This window comes from Cololabis saira, chromosome 5 (genome assembly GCF_033807715.1).
Source record: "Cololabis saira isolate AMF1-May2022 chromosome 5, fColSai1.1, whole genome shotgun sequence".
NCBI classification, from domain to species: Eukaryota; Metazoa; Chordata; class Actinopteri; order Beloniformes; family Belonidae; genus Cololabis; species Cololabis saira.
The window spans coordinates 35,184,583-35,209,236 of NC_084591.1; the positions used below are offsets into that span (position 1 = coordinate 35,184,583).

At 42.7% G+C, this 24,654-nt stretch overlaps 2 protein-coding genes across 4 annotated transcripts; one reads left to right on the forward strand and one right to left on the reverse strand.

The window, feature by feature from the left end:
- Positions 1–216: 216 nt before the first annotated feature.
- LOC133444220 (ras-related protein Rab-8B-like) lies at positions 217–3,110 on the forward strand. 2 transcript variants are annotated; one of them, XM_061721816.1, is made up of 8 exons: positions 217–470; positions 1,023–1,083; positions 1,189–1,249; positions 1,332–1,409; positions 1,509–1,598; positions 1,698–1,763; positions 1,843–1,893; positions 2,008–3,110. In XM_061721816.1, exons 1-8 carry the CDS (start codon positions 347–349, stop codon positions 2,092–2,094), a joined length of 618 nt encoding a protein of 205 aa, XP_061577800.1. In that variant the 5' UTR covers positions 217–346; the 3' UTR covers positions 2,095–3,110. The 2 variants fall into 2 exon arrangements, with proteins under 2 accessions (XP_061577800.1, XP_061577801.1); XM_061721817.1 differs by having other exon boundaries at positions 264–470; positions 1,315–1,409.
- LOC133444218 (transient receptor potential cation channel subfamily M member 1-like) lies at positions 2,756–22,938 on the reverse strand. Of its 2 annotated transcripts, none has more exons than XM_061721812.1 (27): positions 22,495–22,938; positions 16,181–16,257; positions 15,731–15,923; positions 15,402–15,615; positions 14,974–15,098; positions 14,704–14,875; positions 14,211–14,385; positions 13,996–14,119; positions 12,538–12,610; positions 11,485–11,585; positions 11,219–11,395; positions 10,122–10,256; positions 9,982–10,032; positions 9,751–9,891; positions 9,642–9,671; positions 8,638–8,930; positions 8,306–8,534; positions 8,082–8,213; positions 7,866–7,997; positions 7,634–7,762; positions 7,297–7,548; positions 7,021–7,213; positions 5,897–5,917; positions 5,658–5,802; positions 5,361–5,566; positions 5,045–5,177; positions 2,756–4,439 (listed from the first exon to the last, which is right to left on the reverse strand). In XM_061721812.1, exons 1-27 carry the CDS (start codon positions 22,564–22,566, stop codon positions 3,221–3,223), a joined length of 4,944 nt encoding a protein of 1,647 aa, XP_061577796.1. In that variant the 5' UTR covers positions 22,567–22,938; the 3' UTR covers positions 2,756–3,220. The 2 variants fall into 2 exon arrangements, with proteins under 2 accessions (XP_061577796.1, XP_061577797.1); XM_061721813.1 differs by having other exon boundaries at positions 7,039–7,213; positions 22,495–22,937.
- Between the last annotated feature and the right edge of the window lie 1,716 nt (positions 22,939–24,654).

Below are 24,654 nucleotides of genomic sequence, written 5' to 3' on the forward strand. Positions count from 1 at the left end.
AAGCCTGAATTATGGTTCTGCGTTAAATCGACGCAGAGGCTACGCCGTAGTACGCGTTGACGCGCACCGTATGGTGCGCGTCAACGCGTACCCTACGGCGTGGTCTCTGCGTTGCTGTAACGCGGAACCATAAATCAGCCTTAAGGCTCTGCGTTTCCTGTCAACTACAAACCCCACAATGCAGGCCGTGACGTCACCAGTCTCCAGCGCCGGTCCTGTTTCTGCAGCCAGTCTGATCTGAATCCGTCCGTCGGCCGCCGACAGCTGAGGGTTTCCTGCTCGGGGCTTCCAGCCTGATCATAACGGTCTATTTGCATTCAAACGTTAGTGTCTGTCGTCTGTTTAAATGGCGAAAACGTACGATTATCTCTTTAAACTCTTGCTCATTGGAGACAGCGGAGTCGGTAAGACATGTCTGCTGTTCAGGTTCAGCGAGGACTCCTTCAATACCACCTTCATATCCACAATAGGTGAGTAGCCCTGAGGAAAAAATACCACATCTGTATCCCACGATGTTTTACTGGACTGATAAGATGACGCTTTACTGTTAGTAACGCCTAAAAAAGGGATGGTTTTTAATGTGTACGTTATGCAGCCCTATGCTTTCTGAGAGGTCTCTTATCTGCAAAAGACCAAGACAATGGCATTTGGAGATAAATGATAATCACATTTTTTCCTGCCATTCTTTCCTGCAGGCTCACATCCGCACTTAAGGTCAAATGCAGAATGAGAACACAAAAAAAAAAAAAAAAATACAGTTTGGGCTTTTGTGCTTTGAAAGTCATAATCTACTACACTATATTGTTCATATCATTGCTGTTATAATATTGTTGTATCCTCTGTTGCAGCTGATTTAGAATCATCTCCAATGATATTATTTTACACCTTGAACTTGATCTTTTAGATTTCTTTAAACAATCCTCAGCCTGAGAAATGTCAGGTTGATGATGTGTGATGATGTCATGTGTCTGATCAATGCAGTAAGCATGCTTCTCCGTCTGCACTCGTCTGTTCAAATACAGGGATAGACTTCAAGATCCGAACAATAGAGCTGGATGGAAAGAGAGTCAAACTTCAGATTTGGTGAGTGTCGTAAAATGGGGTTTCCCTCCTTTCACAATAGAAAAGGGAAAATGAAACTAATGTGCTCTTGAAAGAAAAGCTGATCTTTCTGGTTGGTGTACTCAGGGACACGGCGGGGCAGGAGAGGTTTCGCACCATTACTACAGCCTACTACAGAGGAGCCATGGTAAGTCCCCACCTTACCGACCCTGGCGCTGGGAAATCACCTCACTCTTTCATGTTTGGGCTCAGGATTTTTTGTCTTGCAGGGAATCATGTTGGTCTATGACATCTGCAACGAGAAGTCCTTCGACAACATAAAAAACTGGATTAGAAATATTGAAGAGGTGAGCCCTTAATTGACATCGCTGGCTAGAATACTGTCTCTGTTTAAGACGAGCGACTTGGTTGCAATCTTTTCTAACGAGCTTCGTCCATCTTGTCAGCACGCCTCATCTGATGTGGAGAAAATGGTCCTCGGTAACAAATGTGACATGACTGACAGGAGGCAGGTGTCTAAGGACAGAGGGGAAAAAGTATGTCCCTGCAGCGTGTGCTTACTTTTTTTTTAGTTACGGTTATTGTTTGGTGAAAAGGCCGTTTTTGAATTTCTTTCTGCTTTTTGTGTCCTTTAGCTTGCTATCGATTACGGGGTTAAGTTCATGGAAACCAGTGCAAAGACTAGCTTAAATGTGGAAGAGGTAAGCTGAACATTTTAAATCGCGTTTTAAATGACTTGTTAACTGTATATGTATATAACTTTCTTTTCTGTCACTCGAGGCCTTTTATACCATGGGAAGAGACATACTGCATAATCTGAACTCTAAGACGGTAAGTAGTGAAGATTTAGTTTTGTTATTTTTCCTTCTTTGAAAGATAATCCCCTTTTTGTGAGTAAAGCTGTAATTATGACGTGGTCTGACTATGACGCTTCTTCTTCGGCAGACTGACAACAGTGGAACAGGCAAACCGGTCAAGATCACGGATAAAAAGTCAAAGAGGATCAAATTCTTCAAGTGTTCGCTCCTCTAGGCTTCTCGTCTGTGGGGGGGGTTCACGTTCCTAACGTGGCCCTGGGGTTTTTGGAGGGTTCCTGCCTCTCGCGGCGGCGCTGCTCGTAATCACGGGGCCTTACTGCCAGCTGGGGTCACCGACCGGTTCACGGGTGGTCCAGAGACTGCCCCGATCTGCCAACCAGAAGAGGATCAAAGACACTTGAATATCTGCCCTTGCAAGAGACTTCTGCGTGATGGGCAGTGACGTGTAGCTCGCCCTGCAGAGGCCGCCCACAGCGGACGATGGCTCTGCCGGCGTTTATAACACACCTGTTGGATTTAATACGTTGCACACTATTCTCTTATACATAAAGGAAAAAATAATACCATTCTTTCTTATATTGTAGCATCATTTTATACGCAATAGTTACTATCATATTTCCTATAAGGATGCTGTGAGATAAAAAATACGAAAGTCTCGGCACTGATTGTATACGTCTGTGTGAATTAATGTGTGTTCTTCAACTTATGGCCTTTAGTTGCTCCGGCATCATTTCTGCCTCAAAGGAGCATTGCAATGGACAAAAAAAACATAGTAATGCAGCCTGTATTCTCTTATCTTTATTCTTTTTTTTTTCTTCCTGGAAACTATATTTATACAGGTATCTGTCAAAGTGAAACTGTGAAAGGGATATTTATTTGTTGGAAGCTGTGGTGAATACGTACTGTTAATACCACTGTCAGTATTTGCTTGAGAGCTGTAGGGAGACCCCAGAAGGGTCATTACTAAGCACACAGTATCTGGAAATGTTTACAAGCAGTATTCGGACATGTCGATCGTATGTAAATGTTTTTGCTGTTCATGTTTTTGCATGCATGCTTATCTCATTTTTGTTCTGAAACAAAAGACATCCGGCGGGTCCCATTTACATCGCCTACGTGGGGTAACAAGGGGTAATAACTACTGGAACTGATTGTCTCTGTAAGGTCTTGTATGTTACACAAGTGGAAGTCTGCAGAAGTAAAGGAAGTAGATCTTTATGAGAGTGCTGAATTTCACTACCCTTGATCGATAAATAGCATCGTGATGATTCCTCCGTTGCTGTCATCCTGTTAGGAGACGTTTTCTCGGTGTGGAGGATTTGAGCTTTCATCAGTAGCTTTTATTTTGGTTCCTGTGCATCATCCTGCGTCTTTCCCGCCTCGCTCTTGATCTTCTCCTCCTCCTGTCCAAGCGCCGACACCGTGCCAGCTCCCGTGAGGTCTCTCTCGCTGCTGGAGGCTCTCGGCTCCTTGGGGACCACCAGGGGCTTGGCCCCCCTGTCGCTGGCGTTGCAGCTCTGCGACCGCTGAGAGCGCATGTACTTTTCGTCGGCTACGGTCAGATATGCGGTGCTGTCTGAGACGTTTCTCTTGGCCTTCGTCCTTTTACTGCCTTCCTCTGGTTCTGCTGCCGATGCCGTGGCGGTTTGAAACTGTTGGGTGAGCGCTTTGACTGCGGATACTTTAGGCGCGTGTACCTGATACTCTGGATTTGCTGGGCTCTGACTGGGAGATTTAGTGAGCACATCACCCCCACCCTCATCTGGGTTGTAGATGACACTGCTCATAGCCCTCTTCTTTGTGATAAGAGATGTCTCACTTTGGTCTTCTGTCGCAAGATATCTTAGAGAGACAGCCCTTCTTGGAGAAGAAGAGGTTCCTACCAGGGGACTGGTCTTCCCTGTAGGCACGGTGAGTTGATCGGGTTCATCCGGTGGGTTCACAGCGATGCTGCTCATTGCTCTTCTCTTTGTCAAAGAGAGGGGCTGGTCCTCAGCTGCAAAGGATTTTAAAGATTTTGTCCTTTTCGCAGGGGATAAAGGTTTCAGTCTGTTTTTGTCAGTTAAAGGATCAAGCATCATCGCGCTGTCTTGGTTGGGCATGGTTTCTAGACTCGATAACGGAGAATCAGGCTTTTGTTCACACGGAGATATGAGAATGTCCACGCAGGACCCAGGCCGCGCCCTCTCCAAACCCTTCACCTCTAAGGTCTGACCGCTTTCCTTGACATTGAGCGCGGAGGTCGTCTTCTCCTCTGTCTCCTTCGTCTTGGAGGCGAACTCCTCCATGTCCATGTGGAAGCGGTAAAGGCTGTAACCATCGGCGCTGCTGATGCTGCCCTGGCGGAGGAGGGAGGAGGGATCGCACACAGACGAGTTTCGTGAGAAGGTCCTGGTCAACTCCAGCCGGTCCACCCCTGCCAGCTTTTCCAGGGCGACTGCCATGCGTCCATGGATCTCCTCCAGCTGGGCCAGACGCAGGTCCACTGTCTGCAGGGAGGCCTTCATGGTGTTCTCCCTCTCATTCACCTCCTCCAAGCGCATTGACATGTTCTCAACCCTGCCAAGACCACAAGAAACGGAAATGTAAATGCTTTAAAACGTCTAAGCCAGGGGTCGGCAACCCGCGGCTCTAGAGCCGCATGCGGCTCTTTAGCGCCGCCCTAGTGGCTCTCTGGAGCTTTTTCAAAAATGTTTGACCGTTTATTTCCTTTTTTTCCTTTTTTCTCTTTTTTCTCTTCTTTTTTCTTTTTTTCCTTTTTTTCTGTTTTTTTTTCTTCCTTTTTCCTTTCCTTTTTAATCTCGACATTTCAACTTTTTTCTTGACATTTCGACTTTTTTCTCGAAATTTTGACTTTTTTCTCAACATTTCGACCTTTTTCTCGGCATTTCGACTTTTTTCTCGACATTTCGACTTTTTTCTCAACATTTTGACTTTTTTCTCAACATTTTTACTTTTTTCTCGACATTTCGACTTTTTTCTCGAAGTGCATAATGAAAAATAAAATCTTCCCCCGCTTGTCTTCATTCTAAGGCTTATACAAGACTTTTCATTTTTTGCGGCTCCAGACATATTTGTTTTTTGTGTTTTTGGTCCAATATGGCTCTTTCAACATTTTGGGTTGCCGACCCCTGGTCTAAGCCATGAATAAGCAAGTTATTTACCTCTCTGAAGTAACCTTGATGCGTTCATCGCTTGAAGACTGCTGTTCATCTTCTTTTTCACGGAAATATTCCTCCACGCACTGTTCCTCAAACTCGTACAGACTCTTGAGCTCCTCTGGATTCAGCCTGAGCTCTGAGATGAACAATGAGTTGATGTTAGTCAGCTCCAGGATTGTTGGATAAAGCATGATATAAAAGAACAAGACTAAATCATGTAAATTCTATCCTCCATTGTAAGTATATACTGCAGTCAGTGTAGCAATAGAACCCGACTTCAAAGCTGTGTTTCACGTTTGAACAAAAGGGAGATACTGACTGAGGCCTCGATCCTTCTCATCCAGCTCTCCCTCCGCTCTTTTCCGTATGCAGCGCCGGAACAGCCTGTTGAAGACGATGTAGAGGTGGCTGAGGATGATGAGAGGCGGAGGCAGGATTGGGCGGTCGTGGAAAGTCATGATCAGCTGGTATCGTTGAAACTTCCACACCTGGTTGGAAATGGACTTGATTTCACAGAAAGTGTTGCTGTAAGACAGAGGTTGCAAACGAGCCGCATCAGTAGATGTTTCATGCAGCGTGAGAGAGGTGAAAGTCAGACGTTGGAGTGTTTGTTTACTTGAAGACGGCGATGAGTAGGTTGACCAGAAGGATGTTGGCCACGAGCAGGTAGCAGGCCATGATAGCTGGCGTGAGCCAGGCTCCAGGGATGCACGGAGGAAGTTTCTTCCCATCCTCATCATATAAATGTTCTCCACATGGAGCTGGAGAGAGCCAGGAGGTTAAATAAAGCTTTTATTACTTTTTTAATTCACAAATGGTCAAAAAATTGAAGAAAATGACTCAGAGACTACTTACGGTTGATTTCCATAGCATAGACTGGTGCAAAAAAACCCAAAAAAACCCAAAAATCCCAGAAAAGCGCAGTCCCGCAGAAACATGGAGATGGAGTTAGTATACATGAAAATAGCTTTTCTCTTTTTTTTCATGTCATATTTCTGTCAAAGTGAAGTGGAGAGAAAGGCTAAGGACACTTTGTCAAGTGTCCAGTATTTGTTTAAAAAAATAGTGACATTAAATCATTAATATTTTACAACTTAGTTCAGTAATCTGAAAAGTGGAACTTTTAAAGACTGAGAGACTCGATCGTGCATCTTCAAACTTTACGTCACATTCCCAGAAAAGTTGAGATGCATGAAATGTGAATAAAAACCATTGATTTTCAAACGATTTACATCTTATATTTAACTGAAAACTGCAAAAAGCAACCAGTGAAATGTTGAAACTGATTCATTTATAAACAAAAAACTCTTTATTTTATTTATAATTTACCTGACATTTAATATGTCCAGACGTTGGAGGTTTGTTTTAATATGGTTTATGTTTATTAATTTTTGCCTTCACTCTGACAGAAGCAACAGTTGCAGAAACACAACACACACAAGCAGATGATCATGAATGAGGAGCTGTTTGATTCCTGTTCTGTTACTCCTCGATGCAACATCATTGCCATGTGTTATTACAATGAATTATCACAAATAATTCATGTGTAATAACATTGTCTTCATTAAATGTATTATTTTTATTTCATTTATTATTTTTATGTGTATCTCATCCATCCGTTCATCCATCCATCACCTTCCACTTATCCGAGTTCAAGGTGCAGGGGCTGCAAGGAGACCCAGAGCTCCCTCTCCCTGGCCACCTCCTCTAACTCTTCCGGAGGATTCCCGAGGCATTCCCAAGCCACCCGAGAGATGTAATCCCTCCAGTGTGTCCTGAGTCCGCCCCGGGGCCTCCGCCCGGTTGGATGTGAACGATTCAATTCAGTCCAGTACACTTCATTTCAATTGTGGCGGCAGAGGAAGACTGGACATCAAGGGTTTGCAATGTAACATGTTCTTGTTAAACATTGCAAATTAGAAGACATGGCAATTAGTGTGACATCGATCATCTGCCAGAACCAGGAAACAGAATCTTACTATGAATTCTAGTCTTACGGTCTATCGAGTCTGCAAAAACCTCTCCGTAGATCATCCAGTAGGGCATGTAGAAAATGTTTCTGGCCAGGCGCCACGTCGGCTCCTCGTCAGGGTGAAGAATGGCTTGCCGGGCCACCCCAAAGCTCATCAGCACCACCAGCATGATCACCACAAAGTACATCATATCGATCATCTGCAAGGAAAGAAAAATATTCAACACTTCTGTTCATCTTTCAAGTTTGCGGTGCAACTTTCTTATGAAATAACTGTTCTTACCATTTTCCCTATCATCATCACGTAGGGTCCCAGGTATTTGTTGACCCCGAAGATGTCGAGAACACGAATGTACCAGAAGATGATGTCTATGCAGTAGATGACCCTGCCATAACCCATGTAGGGCTCAGGTTGCAGACGTAGCATGACTGCCAGAAGGAAGGTGGCGATGGCAACGAGGTCTGTGATGTTCCAGTAGTCCTCCATCCACACACTGATCTTCTGCTTCAGCTTCCCTGGCTCGGACATCAGAATCTAGACCAGTTTAAACAAAAATTACAACTCAACATCAAATAAGATATTCTGATTCTTTCAATTGGACCCTTGTTGCAACTTTTACCTGTCTGACTTTTTCTGTGCCAAGGGTGAGGATGTATGCTATGACGCTCCACTCTTGTAAGGATGGCCATCGCTCCATTTTCACCAGGATAATGTAATTATACATACACAAATAACCAAGGTAGCAAATCTGTCAGAAGAGCAAGTTCATCAAATCATGTCAATTTGTGAAATGTTCTTGCATAAATGATAAAGGAGGGGAATTATCTTTCCACACGCAAGAAGACACCTACCGTGTTGAACCAGAATTTGGTGAAGGGCGCGTCGTAAAACTCAAAAAACCTTTTTCCAATGGGAATCCTATGGACTTTGACGCTGCCCTCCTCCTCGTCGCCCTTTCGGGAAGTTGTGTCGTTGTTTGGATCCTGCAAAATCACAGAGGCAAAGTCTCAGCTTCTCATCTTTCGCGCTGACAACATGTGCTTGAAGGAGGCAGCATGAACCAGGACCTTGCTGGATTTTGCGTCTTCATCCTTGTTCTTTCCCCCTTCCTTTTCTCCAGGTTTTTGGTGGGAGGCATCATCTCCGATACGGAAATCCAGCAACATGATGAAAAGGGGAATGATGATTCCCAGAATAACCTGGTTGAGAGAGCAGAGATTTAATACAATAATTACGCTATTTACATTGTTAACTATATGCTGTAATTGCAAACATTTTCTTTCATGTTAACCTTGAGACCGGGGTTTTTTCCAATCCTCAAGCTTCCCATCCACATGTCAGTGAGCAACATCTGGCTGCAGGTGTGAGCGATGAAGTCCCGTTGCTTGGCAGCCACTGCCAGCTTCAGACAGGTGGAATTACTCCAGTTCACCAGCTCATAGGTCAAGAGTTTCATGGCCACCTGCTCGTCGTGCTTGTAGGACTGGTCCAGCAGCTCGTAGGCCAGCTGCCCGAACTCTCTGTGGAACGGACGTAACAATAACAGTCCTCCCTTTAAAACACAACCCAGACCCACCATAACTGAACATGTTTTATGTGACAGTATTTTGCTGCGGCGCTCACTTGGAGTTGTTCTCCAGGTCTTGGGAGATGTCGTCTACCAGCTCACTCTCGGAGCACTCGTGAGCCATGGCCTTGTACAGCTTACAGGCCACCAGGGCCTTTGCCATGGCCTCCTCCCCACGCTGCCAGAGGAACAGCGCCATCCTCTGGCGCTTCAGCAGCACTGCCCACACCATCAGCTCATGGAAGGGAAACTTGAACCTGCACACCTCGGGGTCATCCACGTCAATTTCTACTTCTTCTTCTTTCTTCTTTTTTGCCTTTTTCTTGCCTTTAGTCCTTGGTTCATCATCCTGACAAGAAGTAAAGCATCACAACGGACTTCTTTGCTGTAGTGGTTTGGTTGATAGAGCTTATAGAACATATATATATATATATATATATATATATATATATATATATATATATATATATATATATATATGGGTCAATGACGAATAGGATTTTCAACAGGTCAATTTTAAAATAATTAAAAAAAGAATATCTATTGCAGTAGTTCAAACATTAAGAATGTTGTGTACACATATATTCATTTAAAATTTTTAAATTTAGTTTTTTGTATTATACAAAAATGGTTGTTTTTTTAATGGTCGCTCCACATGATATTTCATAAAATGGACATCAGTCAAACTTTGTTTGTATATAATGATGGAAATATAAATACAAATGTGTTGCAATCTTACACACTAGAAGATACTTCGGAAATCATGCCAGATAGGGCAGAAGATTGATTTAAAAACATTTAGAGTGATTTCAAAAAAAGTTTTCAGAACAAGAGTCATGGTCGGACGGTCGCACCACATGACATTTTGACGCTTAAAACAACAACAAAATCTCAAATAACTAGTATTATTTTGTAAAATTCAAGTGAGTCCATATGTGGGACAGGTAGTTCATATATATGGTATTTTCTTATCCATTTAAACCTTTTTTGAATTGAAAAAAATCAGTTTTTCGGAAAATATAGGCGTCACGTCATTGACCCACATACACTCAAATCTTACCTCCATTCCCAACAGCTTCAAAGCTTTAGGCTGCAAGAAATTAGCAGAACAGTGTATTTAGTATCAAATGTTCCTTGATTTGTAATGAATTTTCTTTCATCATGCGTACCCTCTTTAATCCATACAGATTATTGTACAGGTTGCGGAAAGCCTTCCTTGTATAATTGCTCCTGTACGCTCCACCCATGAGGAATTCCAGCACCAGTCCAATGTCAATCAAAGTGATCTGATAATCTGGAGGAAGGTTTCCCTGCACAATCACCAGAGTCATTTATAATATATCAAGTGCACAAAATGATAGATGCTACATGTTTAAAATTATGGAAAAATGTCCTTTCACCTTTTTGACATCCCTAACCACAACGTGCAGAGTATTTGCAGGGCCAAGTTTCTGACATCGGAGAGAAAGGGAAAGAAGGCTTGTCAAGTTTTTATTTATTGTGTTAAATTTAATTGCATCAGCTTTTTCTTCCAACCCACCGTGTTGTATAACTCCTCCAGCCGAGGGATGGTGAGGAAGTGGTGAATGTTGACCCCATTCTCAAGCAGAAGTCTGACGAAGTCCACTCTGTCCAGCACCAGAGCGTCCATCATAGCCTGCTCCAGAGAGTTCACCTGACATTTATGAGACAAGAGTCCTCTGAATGCTTTCATTCTTTGTTCTCTTAAACGTCCACCTGAAGTAAATCATATACATATTGAGTATGTATGCAAAAAAATTATGAAATCCTATGGTATTATTAGAAGAGTTTCTTTCTTTGTTAATCAGTCATGTCCGATGATATTATATTATAGTCTAATTTATCCATACTTGACGTATTGCAACATTGTTTGGGGCGCTTCTTATTCTTCGTACCTTAACCAATTATTTTTAATTCAGAAAAGTTTCCTGAGAATGATCTCATATTCTTCTCATCAAGCACCTTCTGCACCCTTATTTAGCAAATTTAAATTATTATCAATTTTCTCTATTAACAAGTTTCAAACATGCCTGTTTATGTTTAAGTTCATTCATTTCAAACAAGACATTCCAGGCACTTTTCATAATTTTTTTCTGTTATCATCAGATATTCATTCTTATTCAGTTAGAGGTGGGAAGAACTTTCATTTACCTCTTTGTCGTACCTGCAGTCACCAATCCTTTATCAAATTCCATGGCCCTCAACTCTGGAACTCTTTAGATAGATCTCTTAAGTTAGCGTGTTTAAAAATGTTTAGGACCAGCTTGGTGGGGTATCTTTTATTTAGACAAAATTAACAGGCTATTCTTACTGAAATGAAATTGCCATTTCATGGATATTTTTGTTTGTGTACTTATTGTATTTTTCTTTGTTTCTTTTACCTTTTCTTTTCCTTTCTATTCTTTTTCTATTGATTGATTTGTTTTGGTGATTTTGTATTGAGGGGAGGATTTTTTATAAGCCCTTCGGGCTTCTTTTCCTCTCCTGCACAAATTATTTGTCCTTGTATGATAAAAAAAAAAAAAAATGATTGTGTTATCACTGTGCAAATAAATAAATAAAAAAAAATAAAAATAAAAAAATAAAAAAGGAAGTGTTTGCCATTCAAATTTTTACCCAACGCATTAGCTCCAGCTTCCTGGGATCTGTTTCCTCCGGAGGTTCAGGTTTTGCCTTCCCCTTGCCCTTCCCTTTCTTTGCGCGGGCCTTCCCGCGGGGGGCCGTGGCAGGACTCTTGGGTTTTTCCTGAGCCGGGGCTCCAGAGGTGGTGGTGACGGCCATGGCTCCGGCAGGCTGACCGGGCGGAAACAAAAGGAGAGAAAAAATGAAGCTCCTTTTTAGAGCTTGTTTCATGGATTGATTTATTTTTGAGGACAACTCACGGGTAAATTGTGCCCGTAAACAAAGATGTGATTGCGAGCGATATCCACTCTGTTCCAGGCCAGAGCCAGACTGAGCTGGTCTGATGCTGAAGCGTTTGTCCCTGAAGAAGCAGAGAACAAACGAAGCTGCCAGTGAGAGAAAATATTACTGCGAAACAAAGCCCTTTATGTAATGAAGGGTCCTGCCATATCTGGGGTCTTAAAGACGCTTTGATATAGTAAAATAATGATACAAGGTTTAACCACAAAGCTTTTGTTGCAGTCACAGGAACAAACTCTAAATGTTTCTTGTAGCCATCTAGAGTCTTGTAGCAACTGTGCTTGTTATTTCTGCTGCTCTTTGTCTTGTTTTTGTCTGAAAAACATCTTTTTTTAGCTTCATTTTTCTTTTTGTCATAATCCTGAAGACAGATATGAGACTTTGAGATCCTGTTTTTTATGATGGGTTTGATACGAGAGTCCTTGTGACTCCATCAAAGAGATCACAAATAGGCCACAGCTAAATAAAACTTCAACAATTTTTAATCGTAGGAATGTGGTTCTTTTTCTCATGGGGTTCATTAATAAACTGAAGAGCGGCATTAGGTTGGTCTGGGCCTCTTTGCTCTTGTTTTTGTCGTGTCTTTTCATCGACTGGACCAACTGGACCAGGAGTAAACCACCCAGATCCAGATCACTTTAGAGCTGTCTCGTATGGTCTTTTATCTATAATCTTCCTTGGGTTTTTGGTCTTTCAAAGCATCACATACAGGTATAAAAGTGGCCGTTTTATTACTTCAAAGTCTCCTAAAACTATTGCTAAAAGTCACTGCATTTTATAACAGATGACACATATTTGGTAATCCCTTTGTGATCTTTTCAGCAGTAGGGTATCCCATGCGTCCAGTAGCTTTCTTATCTTTGCCATTTAAATGGTTTTATTCATTTGCATTCATTTGTGACGATCGTCTCATCTCTGCACTCAAAACGCACATGTCGTGCAAGTGTGCAAACGTTTGTTTTTCCTTGAGGGCTGGGATGTAGTTGGGATGTAGTTTTTCAGTTTGGCGGTACCTTTTAAGAGGGCGGTAAGTATGGCCATTTCAATATCTTGTTGACCTTCAGACCCCATTCGAAACACTGTGATCTACAGCAACAACAACAAAAGTGTTGGTTAGACCGTTATACACTGGGATTGTGCTGAACAACCAACTGCATAAATGAATGGATGGATGAATGGATGGATGGATGGATGGATGGATGGATCCGATGGATGGATGGATGGATGGATGGATGGATGGTTTGCTGCAGGACGTTCAGCGCTCTGCTGCAACCTCATGAGCACAAGCAGCCAGTTTACTCACAAGACTGAGGGATGGCCTTGTCCTTGTTATGGACTCAGCTATATCAAATGAAATCACGCTGTCGGGCCTGTCACATGTGCACCCATGGTGGAATGGATTAGTCGGGTATGAATGTGTGGCACAGCGCCAGAGATTCCAACGTTGTCCCTTGACGTGTTAACAATCCTCACATCACATCAATTTGAACCTTATTTTTTAACTCTTTCAGAACAGCGTGCTGCTTGTTTTGTCATTTTATCAGCAGAGATTTTTTAGAAATGAATTCAGACTTCAGTTAAATGCAGTATCCTGGTGTTAAATCATCCTCAACTTCTTCAAATCTGGGCTTTTATTGGTCTGAGCCAGCTGTTCACTTGGAACGCATTTGGGATGAGAGGATTATGAGGCGGCTGGACCGAGGCGCTCACTCACCTGTGGATGAGTGAGCGTGGCCTTTTAGTGTACCAGTGTATACTTTTAGTTGTGGTTAAAGTGATAAAACACACGGGTAGCTCTGCCATATTGCCCGGATTGGGAATCAGAAACAGCCAAATGGTATCAGAAAAGAAAAGGCTGTTTTGAGTCGTTTATCTGGGTCTGATGGAGTATTATGTAGTCGTTAATATCAGGGATTGAGATTGCAGAGCTGCTGTTGAAGTGGTAGCTCTCTGCAGACTGAGAGCATGGAGAGAGAGTCCGGTATTGGGATTAGTGAGATAGAAACTCTCCTCCATCTGTGTGCGGCACATGAAGCAAGCAGGTGGCAATGCGCGCTGATCTTTCCCCATTCAAATGTATGGAGGGCAGAGATTAAGTGGGATGATACTGCAAAGTATTTATAACTTCACTTTTGAGGAATCTGCCGGAGTTGCTAAATGCCGCTGCTATTTAAAGTCTTCTTGAATCTCAGCTGTGGGATTAAAATGCTATGCAGGGTCGCTGCTGTGCTGTGATTTTGTGTAACAGTGTACTTGCAAGCGTGCAGATAGGTTAATGATGACCGACTGAAGGAGAAATGACAAGGAGGGGGTTCGGATTATGTTTATTCGGTGTGTTAAGAAAGACACGCAGATGAGAGGAATGAATGAATGACAACAGACACACGATGCTTCACAACTCAAGAACGTTTATTTGACAGAAATATTGATCACTAACATGTGGAACGGGATGATATCAACCCCGTACTCACCAGCTCCCTCTTCTTCATGCACTCCATTACCATGAGCAGGATCTGCTGGGACTGGCTCTTGCTGTAATTGAAGGTCTTTTGAATAGTGACTAAAAGTTGGTCTCTGACATCATCGTTGACCAGCCTGGCAGAGAGGATTTAGAAATGATATTTCTTAGTAATGATATTGGAGAGGATTAATATTAGAGTGACGGACATGTCGTCTTGAACCTCACCCTCCATCCTCTGAGAACTTGTGTGCGAATGATATGATGTCAGAAGCGCGGCCGCTGCCGTCACACACCACGACCGGGATGGGAGGCTCGTCCCTCAGGCTCTCCAGGGCTATGGAGATAACGTTGGGGCCTCCCTCCACTAGCAGACACACCAGGGGAACCCCCTGCCCCAAACCTGGAGGACACAGGAAGACAAAGTCAGTCCCTCTGCCTGGTGCATGTATCACAGACAGCCACAGGCGTGCGAGAGTGAAATAATGAAGCAGAAATACAGCGTGTGGGTGGATGAACCAGTAGGAAAAAGGAGGGTGTGAAGTCAGTGGTGACAGCTGAGCATCCCTTTGCTGTCCCTGCCTTATTTGAGCTCCAGGCATAGGATGACAAAGGGAAGCCCACGGGTCACAGAGGAGCTCTCCATCCACTCGTCCACTTGTTCACCCCACTCTCGATGGTAATTGTTTGTAGGGCGTGTGCAGGCCGCTGCGTGACTCACGGGTGTTTATCTTCTGCAGGGAGATGTGCTTCTCCAGCAGCCGGCGGAGCTTGACCTCAGAGCCGTACTTTCCGCACGTTCCGTTGTCGGTCAGGATGAAGTGGGAGTGGCTGTTGTTGAGCACCGCCAGCTTGCTCAGTGGGTTTGCCATGGTCTGATATGGCCTGGTTACCTGTAATAAGGGGAAAAAAAAATGGGAGCGAACATTTTAAAAATGTTTGCTCCAAAAAAAAAAAAAAAAGAACTTCAGACAAACAGAGAAGTTCTTACATCTTTTCCAAGGAGGTCCTCTTTGTTCTCCAAGATCCCCCATGGAGCAATTCCTATTGCGCACACTTTCCCCCGTGACTTGGAGGAGTGGTCCTTTAAGGCATCTCCAACATGACGGATAACCCCTAAATTGTAATTAAAGAAATAGGGCAATATCAGTAATAGCTCCAGGGGCTTTCTGATGGCCGTGTTCTGGCAGTTGCATGCAAAATCCACACAGATCGTCATGTGTGCTGATTTTTCCATCAGAAGCTCTAATTAAAAAGCTTTAAACCTGTGACAATGGGCTTGGTCAAATCTCCCCCAGGAAATTGCAGAAGCGGCATTATGCAATAACAATTAACAGCAAAAGGCAATCTTCTAATGTCGCAAGCTGACATTTGTTAAGTGAACATTAAAAGCATTACTCTGAGCGGCAGGCGCCCTACCGGTGTTAACGCCGCCCGTGAAGATCCACGCTCCCGTGGTGACGGCCGCTTTGATCAGGCCTTTGCCGAACACTTGCTTGAGTTTGGGCTGGAGGTCAAAGTTCTGGAGACCTCCGTGCACGGAGATGAGCAAGGTGGGCAGCTCCAGCTGCCAGTCCTTCACCATCAAGTGCAGGAGGTTGTCAGGCTTGGTGTCGTACGAAACCCGAATGAACTGCAAAAAGGAAAGCATTTCAAATCAGCCCCTTATCGTATCAGTTTGCTTGTTTTAAACTGTTATGTGGGAAAACCCGCGTCCACTATCTCAACAGGATGTGGACGAGACTCACCATGGCCTTGTTCATGAACCCTCCTCCCTGGAATTCGATGTTTCCATAGGAGTCTGTTGGATACGTCCTGGTGTGTTTGATCACACTCCATTTGTCATTTTGGGGGTCGATATTCACCAGGGTGGCTTCCTCTAAGGAGCTGGCTCCGGGAGGGATGGCCGGGTGCTGCGTTACCAGCTGACCACAGGCACATCTATAGTAGACAGATCACTGAGGTCAGTAACAGCAGCTGGAAATGAAGGAAAAACCCCGTCTTGTGCCCATCTTTGGTAAATAGGCCCCTGCCGGCCTGCTGTCAGCAGCTCGGGGTCTGCTGCAGCAACCGTGTCTGACAAGACTAAAAAAAAAACAACTGGAATGGAAAGATACGGAGGAATGATTTTCTTGAGAGATAAGACTGAAGTCTTCCTTATACTCTGAATGAATAACCCAGAATGTGGTCAAAGTTACCTGGTTGGATCCTTGCCGGGAAATATGTGAACACATTCTCGCTTGACAAAGGTCCTCTCAATCCAAGCCCTCTGCGCCTGCGAAGACAAAAGGGTTGGGTCATTTTAGACCATCGTCGGGAGAGGAAGCTTCGATATAAGTTTCACTATCAGAATTGTCTTTGTAGCAATTTGGGCCAAAAGACAGCGACAAACAAGTTAGAAGAGGGGAAATAAGGGCTCTGTTTGTGCTGCAAGCTGGAGTTCACGTGCATATCACACCGTATCACACCGGGGTCAAGCATAGGCTACCCTTTTTTTTTTTTTTTTTTAGTTTATTACAACACAATTGAAGTTGACTGACGGCTGTCGAGTCTGTTCAGGTTTGATCCCGCGGACAGAACTGTGTCTCCACACTTTGTGGAGGTCCTGTTGTGACGGCTGTCTGATCCCCTTCCAGCACTCCAGCAAAAAACACCCCGAGTACAAAGCAAAGTTTCTCTGAGGGCCTTTGTTGACAGTGGCAGCCCAATTAAAACCCAAGCACCAGAAGCACGGCTGTCCGATCAGTGGGAAGTAAAACCCAAAACAGAACAGCACTCTTTTAAAAGCGCTGTTATCTTTAAAGCGCTCCGTTTGAGCTTTACTCACTAGCCTGGAGTCATTTGAGTATGAATTAAAGAGCATGCATGAGCGCCGCTGGTGTCTTGTGACCGTCACAAGTGCTGCAAGCACAGTGCCGGTACTGTTCCCGTCCTGCTCAGCTGGCAGGGCAGATGCTGTGCAAAACAACAAGCCTGCTTTAAAACAACTGACCCGAACCTCTGCTTTCCTTTCAGAGTGTGTTTGCATCAATATGAAAATAGTAAAATAAAATTAGTAATAGAAGCTGCAAATGAAACCAGTATAAAAATGTGAAACAAACAACTATATTGTATTTATTTCTTCAGTATAAGTTAAATAATTGAATGTGAAATATTTTGCTATATTATCATAACACATTTTTTTCATACCAGATTAATTTAGGAAGTATTTCCTTTTGTTTTTCCCCCAAACCATCAACTGGAATCGGCTGTTTTGCCAAATCAGTTGATCAGAAAACTTTTCAATGGATGCTGGATGTTTTTTTTTTTGTTTTTCCTTATAATGTGTATGCTTTTGAAATAACATCACTAATCTGTTGTAATTTCCCATCTATCGTGTCTTGGCAATTCCTTCCCAGTTTTATGATGCATCATTGAGCACCCAGAGCTCCTGCAGCGCTGCCTGTTCACATTTACTTCATCTGAAATCACCTACAGTTCAAACCACATCCATTGTTATCAAACAATACCCAACCGATTCTGTCAAAAAAGGGATGAAATTAAGTTTTAAAAAGACTTACACTCACACACAGTCCCGTGCCGGAGCCTCAGAGTCCTAGCCCTAGTGCTGCTGCAGACCGCAGCTCTCAGAGTTGAAGGGAAGTCGCTCCTCTAGCTGTGCTTTCCTCTGCTGCTGCACTTCCAGGCAAGTGCTCTCATTGAATCCCACAGGACATGAAACTTCTTCACTTTATGAGGGCCGGTTAATATGATGAGCATGTGAGCAAGGTCTTTGTTCACCCAAGTCTCATGACTCCAGTTGAAGGTAATCCTTTTGGGAGTCCCATGACCCCTTCTCCATGCCCACAGGGTATTTTCATCCTTCACTTGAACAAGGCACAATAAATCTACTTTGATAACTGGCCCCTAATCTCCCAATTTATTGAAACGCCTTTCTTTGTGTTCATTTCACAGTGTAGGAGATCTTAGCTTGAATGAGAATACTGAGCAGAGCCTAACCTAAAAGATCTGCCGTCGCGTCCAGAGGCTCCCAAACTTTTCATTGGAAAATTTGCACCCCCTCCAACTACTTTGATTTCAACTTAATTTGCATAATTGAGAGAATTGGATGCAAGGCATTCTTTTGTAAGGCGCCTTGTTAAGACGTGACTGGTGTGCAGGCGGGGGCAAGGTCATTCAATGCTAATTGCAGCTAATCTCTATTTCCACCCTCCATGTTTTTGTGGAGGAAAGAACAGCTCAGCAGACGAGCTAAGCTATTCTTAAACGCTCTCTTAAAGTTGCTTTCCAGCCATCAACCCATTTTCTATCTCCCACTCGCAAGGGTCACGGGGAAGTCTAAATGTGGCGACGAAGAAAATGCACATCTGTAAGCTTTAGAAAATCCACATATGACACATTTTGATTCTTTTTATTGACTTTAATACGTAGTGGAGAGCATTAGCTAAGCATGAGGCTGATATGGAGTTAACAAGCGCAGAGTGGTGCATATCTGCTTAAAACCTTCCTCATGTGGATGGTTTGATAAGCACTCCTTTTATGGTTGAAATCAGCAGTTAGAGCGTGACTGTAGCCGACTAAAACTCACAGGGGCAGCTTGCAAGTTTAGAATAAGAGAAGAATAAGAGAAGCCTAATACCGTCCAACTTTTCTACTTTTTGTTAAATTTTGATTAAAAAAAAACAAATAGAACAAAAAACAACCAGAAGGTTCGGCCGGTGTGACGCAGTTACTTCACCTTCCATAAACTCATTAAACCACAGTAATTAAAACCAAAATCCCGTCAGGAACCAGCTCTCAGTAAAAGCTGCCTTTTTAGCACTTCAATGCAAAGACCCTGAAGAATTAGTCCCTGCCGGATCAGATTGGGTCACACCGAGCAAATTAACAAGATTTGGGCCAAGCCTCAGAACAAAAAAACAACATTCATTCCAACAAGCACGCTTTACTGAGAAAATGATTGCTGCAAATAAAAGGCAAGCCCTGCGTAATGGAAATTCATAAATACCAGCTTGTTGATTAAGTAACAGTTGAACAAAACGCATTTAATTAGCTGTGCTGATGAAATGATCTTTCCTCAAAAGGCTGACAGTTTGTGAAGCTTTAACGCAGATAATCCCGTGTGTGCACTTTTTTTTTTCTCTCCTGATTTTCTCCACGGGTTCTTTTTCTATTGTTTAATTATACTTTGGATGTCACATATAAAAGGTCACATGTATGCCATACATTCGTTGCTTTTTGTACGGGAGTCACATGGTCCCGGTCTCCTGACCCACTGCTTTGAAACTAGATCACAGCTAATTTGTTCCAGGGAAGCCACAATTGCACTATTCATCTCTAAAAGTCATACGGAGAACATGTAAGGGTTACTGTGTTTCTGGGCGTTTGCACCCCACTGTCCTTTCAACCGGAGGTGTTCGTTCAGAAGCCTCCTCAGCACGTTGGTGAAATGGATCAGTGAAGTTTGTAGGGGTCTGATGGAGAATGACATGTGATAAAACAAATAATCGCCCGGCAATTCGGTTCAAAACTGATGCTTCGTGACAGAAGAGCAAAAATACCAAAGGGTTGTGTTCGATATAAACTTTTACGTGCTTTTTCCCGTGAAAAGAAGTTGTTTTGACGAAGCAACACGCTAAAGTTCCAGTTTAATTTTGCATTAAATGCGAGCTGACTGTTTTCACTCTACGCTGTTTGTAAAAGCCCTCATTGTTGAGTTTGAAAATCCAGTTAGCCATCACGAGTCCGACATGTCACTGATTATCCCCAAGAGACGAGGGAGTCACAAGACATGTTTTAAAAGCTGCATTTTTTTCCCCCTGTTTTCCCCTGAAGAAAACCCTGACTGAAAATAAATAAATCAATAAATAAAATTAACATAAGAGCAAAGAATTGGATTAAAGGTAGTGGCAGCTGCACGTTGCAACGGCAGTATTAATTCTATTTGGATTAAAAGTGAAGAGAAGGTTAATTTAATTTTCTTGCTGGGGGAATAACACGATATGCTTCATATTTAAATGATGATGTATGTGGGGGTTGTCATCCTTGTTTTACATTTTTTAGAGTTTTTAAGTAAATGTTTTCAATAGAAAGTAACATAGAATAAAGGGAGTGTACTTATGTGCGATCAGATTAAACATGACGTTTCTATCTCTATTCTTTGGGGTGAAAATTAGTAAGAACAGCCCTTTTATTCTAAGTGTATTAAAAAATGAGGCTACCTTTAAATGTTTGGAGGCCTTGAGGGCGACTCCAGGACGTCAGTTTGGGTTTATCGTGGTGTCTTTATTCTTTTACATCATAAAAGTCGTAACTTTGCTGCTATTTAGTGGACCTGCTTTTATTGAGAATCAGGTATCAAAGATGACATATTTAAGGGTTATTTGTGCTTTTTTTGTTGTTGTAAATTTGGATTGTTAGTTTGCACACTTCAGATGTTAAACATTTTGCACTTAGAAGCTGTTTTAATCAGCTTCATGGGGTCCACAGTCTTGTCTGAGGACGTGGTGACGCATAGTGGAGCTCTGGGTTGACTTTCCTGCCGGAGGATGCCTGACCTCGACCCGCTGAGGTCACGATCCCCCCAACAGATCCTCTCATGACACATCTTTTGCTTTTAAGGTTATAATCGTCTTTATGCATGATTTTAAAGGAGGGCGGGATTATACTGACCTCTTAAATATCAGTTTCATCCAACTGTGAACCACCTTATCTGAACATGTCATTTCTATTTGACCATCTTTGACGCTCAGCTTTGACTCACTATTGAGGCCCGACAACCTGCATTTGCTCCTCAGCTGCAGCACAAACAGAACCTTTTTAACATTCAAGCATTCTTTCTTCAAAATTATTTTTATTTTTCTCGAGCTTTCCACACACAAAGGAGTCCGCTGTGCCTCGGCCTTAAACTCTTATCCTCAGTTTAAAGTCCTGAGCCCTAAAGCTTTTCCAGGATCTTTGGCCCTCGTTTGACCTGAACCTGATTCTTGCATCACATGCAGTCATATGAGCCTGCAAACTGAGAAAAAAAAATCTAAAAATCTTTAGGTTCTTTAAAGAAATTCACAGCAGTAGTGGCTTTAAATGAAAGCTTTAATGATTTACTTTAATAATGAGTTTAGCTCTCTCTCTCTCTCTCTCTTTTTAACACCCATCTGGCCTGCAGAGGCTTTTAGACCAGGCTGTTTTTTCTGACTATTTTACAGAAACCTGTTTCTCAATATAAGAGAGATGGAGTTGAACTCTTTTGCTAATTTCATTAATGGCAACAGGGTAACATCTTCTGAACACATTTAACTTAATGTGCGGGGGCCAAACAGTAGTCAAAGCTTCCCACAAGCATGACTTTTGTCCTCATTTTTTTTACAAATGCAACACTTCTGCTCTTTTTATAAATGGCATTTTGTTAAAAATAAGTCCCTCAAGTCCCTCTTCATACACCACGAACCACTGTAAATTATCTTTATGTATATAATTTGACATAAGGACGATTAATAATGACCGTCATAAGAACATGGCAAATGATCAGAAAAACAATGGAGAGCATTGGACTTGAGCGTTCATCATGAGTTTACGTCTGGCAACGTGTCGGATCTTATTAAAAGCACAGTATTTTTTACTTTCTCTCTTTAAAGGGCAAAAAACATATGCAAAGAGTTTTAAATGGCCTATTGAATGGCATATTGCTCTGATGTGCAAAGCCATCACGCTGAGTGACCGTTTAAGGTGATAAACAACATCCAGCATCATCTTCAATCTTTCATGGTTATATCTCTATTTTCTGACTATTTTGAAAGTAATTTAGGTGAAAAGAAAAGAAAGGTCACACTCATTTTTCACCACCACTGTGTTTTTGCAGGCATCTACCGACAGATTGCTCCCGCTGAGGAGAGAGAAATCAGAAAAAAAAAAAAATAGACGCCATAATTGCAAGTAAATGCTGGCGAGAATGTGGTAATCACATGAAAGCAGAACTGAGACAGATATGAGTCCTTAATCTGTCACGACTGTGGTCGTCTACGCTGGAGCCATTACGAAGGATTAAAGTCGCAAACGGGAGAAAGTGAAGGCTCAGCGTTGAACAGCACTTAACTGTAACTTTTAAAGGGTTAGGAGTGCACCACATGTGCATCACACCAGCGTACGGGCAGCTCTGCCCGGCCATGCTCGTCTGTCTGCGTGCTGAAGAGAAAGGCTATAAAATCTAACGGCCATGTGCTCGGGACTGCTCAGAGCAATGTGGTCATGTGACATCCTGTGCAACACAAGTAATCTGAACAATGGTGCGCGTTCTTGGCATGAACAGTACTAATCAAAGCAAACAAAGAGAAGAGTTGTCATTCAGTTCATGAATAAAAATAACCAGCCATCTAAATAGACACCATTGAGTGAATAATGCAATAAAATGAAGCTTTATCCAGATAAAGTTAAGCACTGCTGGATGGAGATGGTACATCAAACAAGAAGCACCTGTTGAACGTGACACGAGTCCCTAAAGAAGTCTTCATCTTACCTTCTGCGAGCCAGATGCGCTGCGTTTCAGGGAGGACCTTTTCACTTGGCCACCGGGACCCTTAGGGTCCATGTTGAAGACTTAAGTCAGGAAAGGGATCCTTGAAGTGTGGCAACATTAGACAGAAACCCCACGAGAGCCACTGAGTCAGGGCATGCCAGCAGAGTCTGGGCTCACGCTACAAACTGATTAAACCTATGGTTCACCATCAGTGCAGGTCTGAACGCTTCTCTCTCCTCTGTGTGGCAGACTCTCGAATGACAAGACAGAGATCCCAGCCAGGGATATAAATCACTCGATGACACACTTGACACATAGACCCTTTTCCTCTGCCAGGCATCCCATAATCAGGCTTAATGCAGCCAGCTCTTGAGTCTAATGGATAGAGATTTAATAAATGGTTATTGAAGGTAAATCTACTTTGGCACACCACAGTTCTAAAAAAGGCTTAGAGAGACCGTGCAAGCTGTGTGACTGAAGTTAGGCGGCAGAGAGCCAAAAGGGTGTCCCACCAGATGAGGCTCATTGTGCCTGACAGGGGGGACAGAGGTGTCCCGGCTGGGCGCAAACAGATATGCAGACAGAGCCAGAGACTCAATTAACACACAGTCAATATCGGCCAGTTCTTCTGGACTCTGCACATTTGCTGTAGAACAAGCTAGTCGATTCATATGGAACTGAAAGTGGTCTCCACGATGAGGATCAAACTATGCATCATATTTAGAGCCCTGATTGATTGTGTGTTGCATGCTCTGACTATCCATCCAATAAAACGACAACTCCAAAGACGTTTGCAGAGGTGGACAGAGTACTCGACTCCAGTACTTGAGTAAGAGTACAAATACTACTGGTCAAAATTTACTCCGTTACAAGTAAAAGTATCTCAGTCAAAATATTACTCGAGTAAGAGTAGAAAAGTACTTGCTTTTAAAGGTACTTAAGTATCCAAAAGTAAATGCTTTTAAATTTACTTTAAGTAAAAGTAAGAGTACGAGTAAGAGTAAATTTCTTATTTTCCACATCAGTAAATTACGGTACTATATTTTTTCTAAATTAATTTAAGGATCTTGTAACTCTTGTTTCTGAGAATTCGATGTTGAGTTGTTGAAAGCAGAGAGGTAGTTCTGCATACACAATAAACATTTGAAAATAAATGTCTGTGGTTTGTCTGTGCCCTCGTTTTTTACTCCACCCCAATAGGATTTTAGGGAAGAAGAAAAAAGAGCAGATCTGAAAGTAACGAGTACTTTTCAGCCTTCCTAGAAATGTACTCGAGTAAAAGTAAAAATATTTGTCTTGGAAATGTATTCAAGTAAGAGTAAAAAGTACCAAAGAAATCTAATACTCAAGTAAAGTACAAATCCTCTGGATATGTACTTAAGTACAGTACTCAAGTAAATTTACTCTGTTACTGTCCACCACTGGACGTTTGTAAATGCATGCTTTATGTTGAAACTGAGAAATGTTGCCATTTTGTGGGGAAAGGTAGCTCATTTTGATTCTGAAGGCAGCAACACATTTAAAAAACAAAAAAAAGTGCATTATGCTGATATTTACCATCCTGTAAAATCTCCTCTTAATGTTTTCTAACAGTGAATTGTCTGGACAGCAGGGAGGCCAGTTCAGCACCCGGACTCTTCTCCCGTTGAGAAGAATGGATGCAGTGTGTGGTTTTGGTGAAACATGCAAGGCTTTCCATGAGGTGTTGTGTGGATGGGAGCATTTGCTGCTCTAAAACCTCTGTATGCTTTACAGCATCAATGGAGCCTTTCCAGATGTGAGCTGCTCACGCCACAGGCACTAGTGCCACCCCCTCAGAGATAGGGGCTTTCAAACTAAGTGCTGATAGCAAGCTGGACGGTCCTGGATGCTACATCCATGGTTTCTGAACAGAATTCCAGATTTTGATTCACCCGACCTTTTGAATGAACTTTGTTCTTGAAAAGACACCAGCATTTCTGGGTCATGTTCACGTAGGGCTTCTTCTTTGCATAATTAGCTGCGTTTGTGTTCACAGACGGTGATCTCTGGACATATTACTGGGTCAACACAGTAGAGAATCACTTCTGTTTTTAATGTAGGGCTGTCAGAGGGCCCGGAGATTACAAGCGTCAGTTTTGACCTCTGACCTTGTCCCTTGCGCTTGGAGATTCCTCCTGA

What these genes read in the sequence shown, in the direction of transcription:
- LOC133444220 (XM_061721816.1), top strand. Translation starts at nt 347, where the DNA reads ATGGCGAAAACGTACGATTATCTCTTTAAACTCTTGCTCATTGGAGAC. An exon ending in CTAAGGACAGAGGGGAAAAA is followed by an intron (nt 1,599 to 1,697) that starts GTATGTCCCTGC and finishes TGTGTCCTTTAG; the next exon opens with CTTGCTATCGATTACGGGGT. An exon ending in CTAGCTTAAATGTGGAAGAG is followed by an intron (nt 1,764 to 1,842) that starts GTAAGCTGAACA and finishes CTGTCACTCGAG; the next exon opens with GCCTTTTATACCATGGGAAG.
- LOC133444218 (XM_061721812.1), bottom strand. Translation starts at nt 22,566, where the DNA reads ATGGACCCTAAGGGTCCCGGTGGCCAAGTGAAAAGGTCCTCCCTGAAA. An exon ending in ATCTGTATGGATTAAAGAGG is followed by an intron (nt 9,672 to 9,750) that starts GTACGCATGATG and finishes AATTTCTTGCAG; the next exon opens with CCTAAAGCTTTGAAGCTGTT. An exon ending in TGATGATGATAGGGAAAATG is followed by an intron (nt 7,214 to 7,296) that starts GTAAGAACAGTT and finishes CTTTCCTTGCAG; the next exon opens with ATGATCGATATGATGTACTT.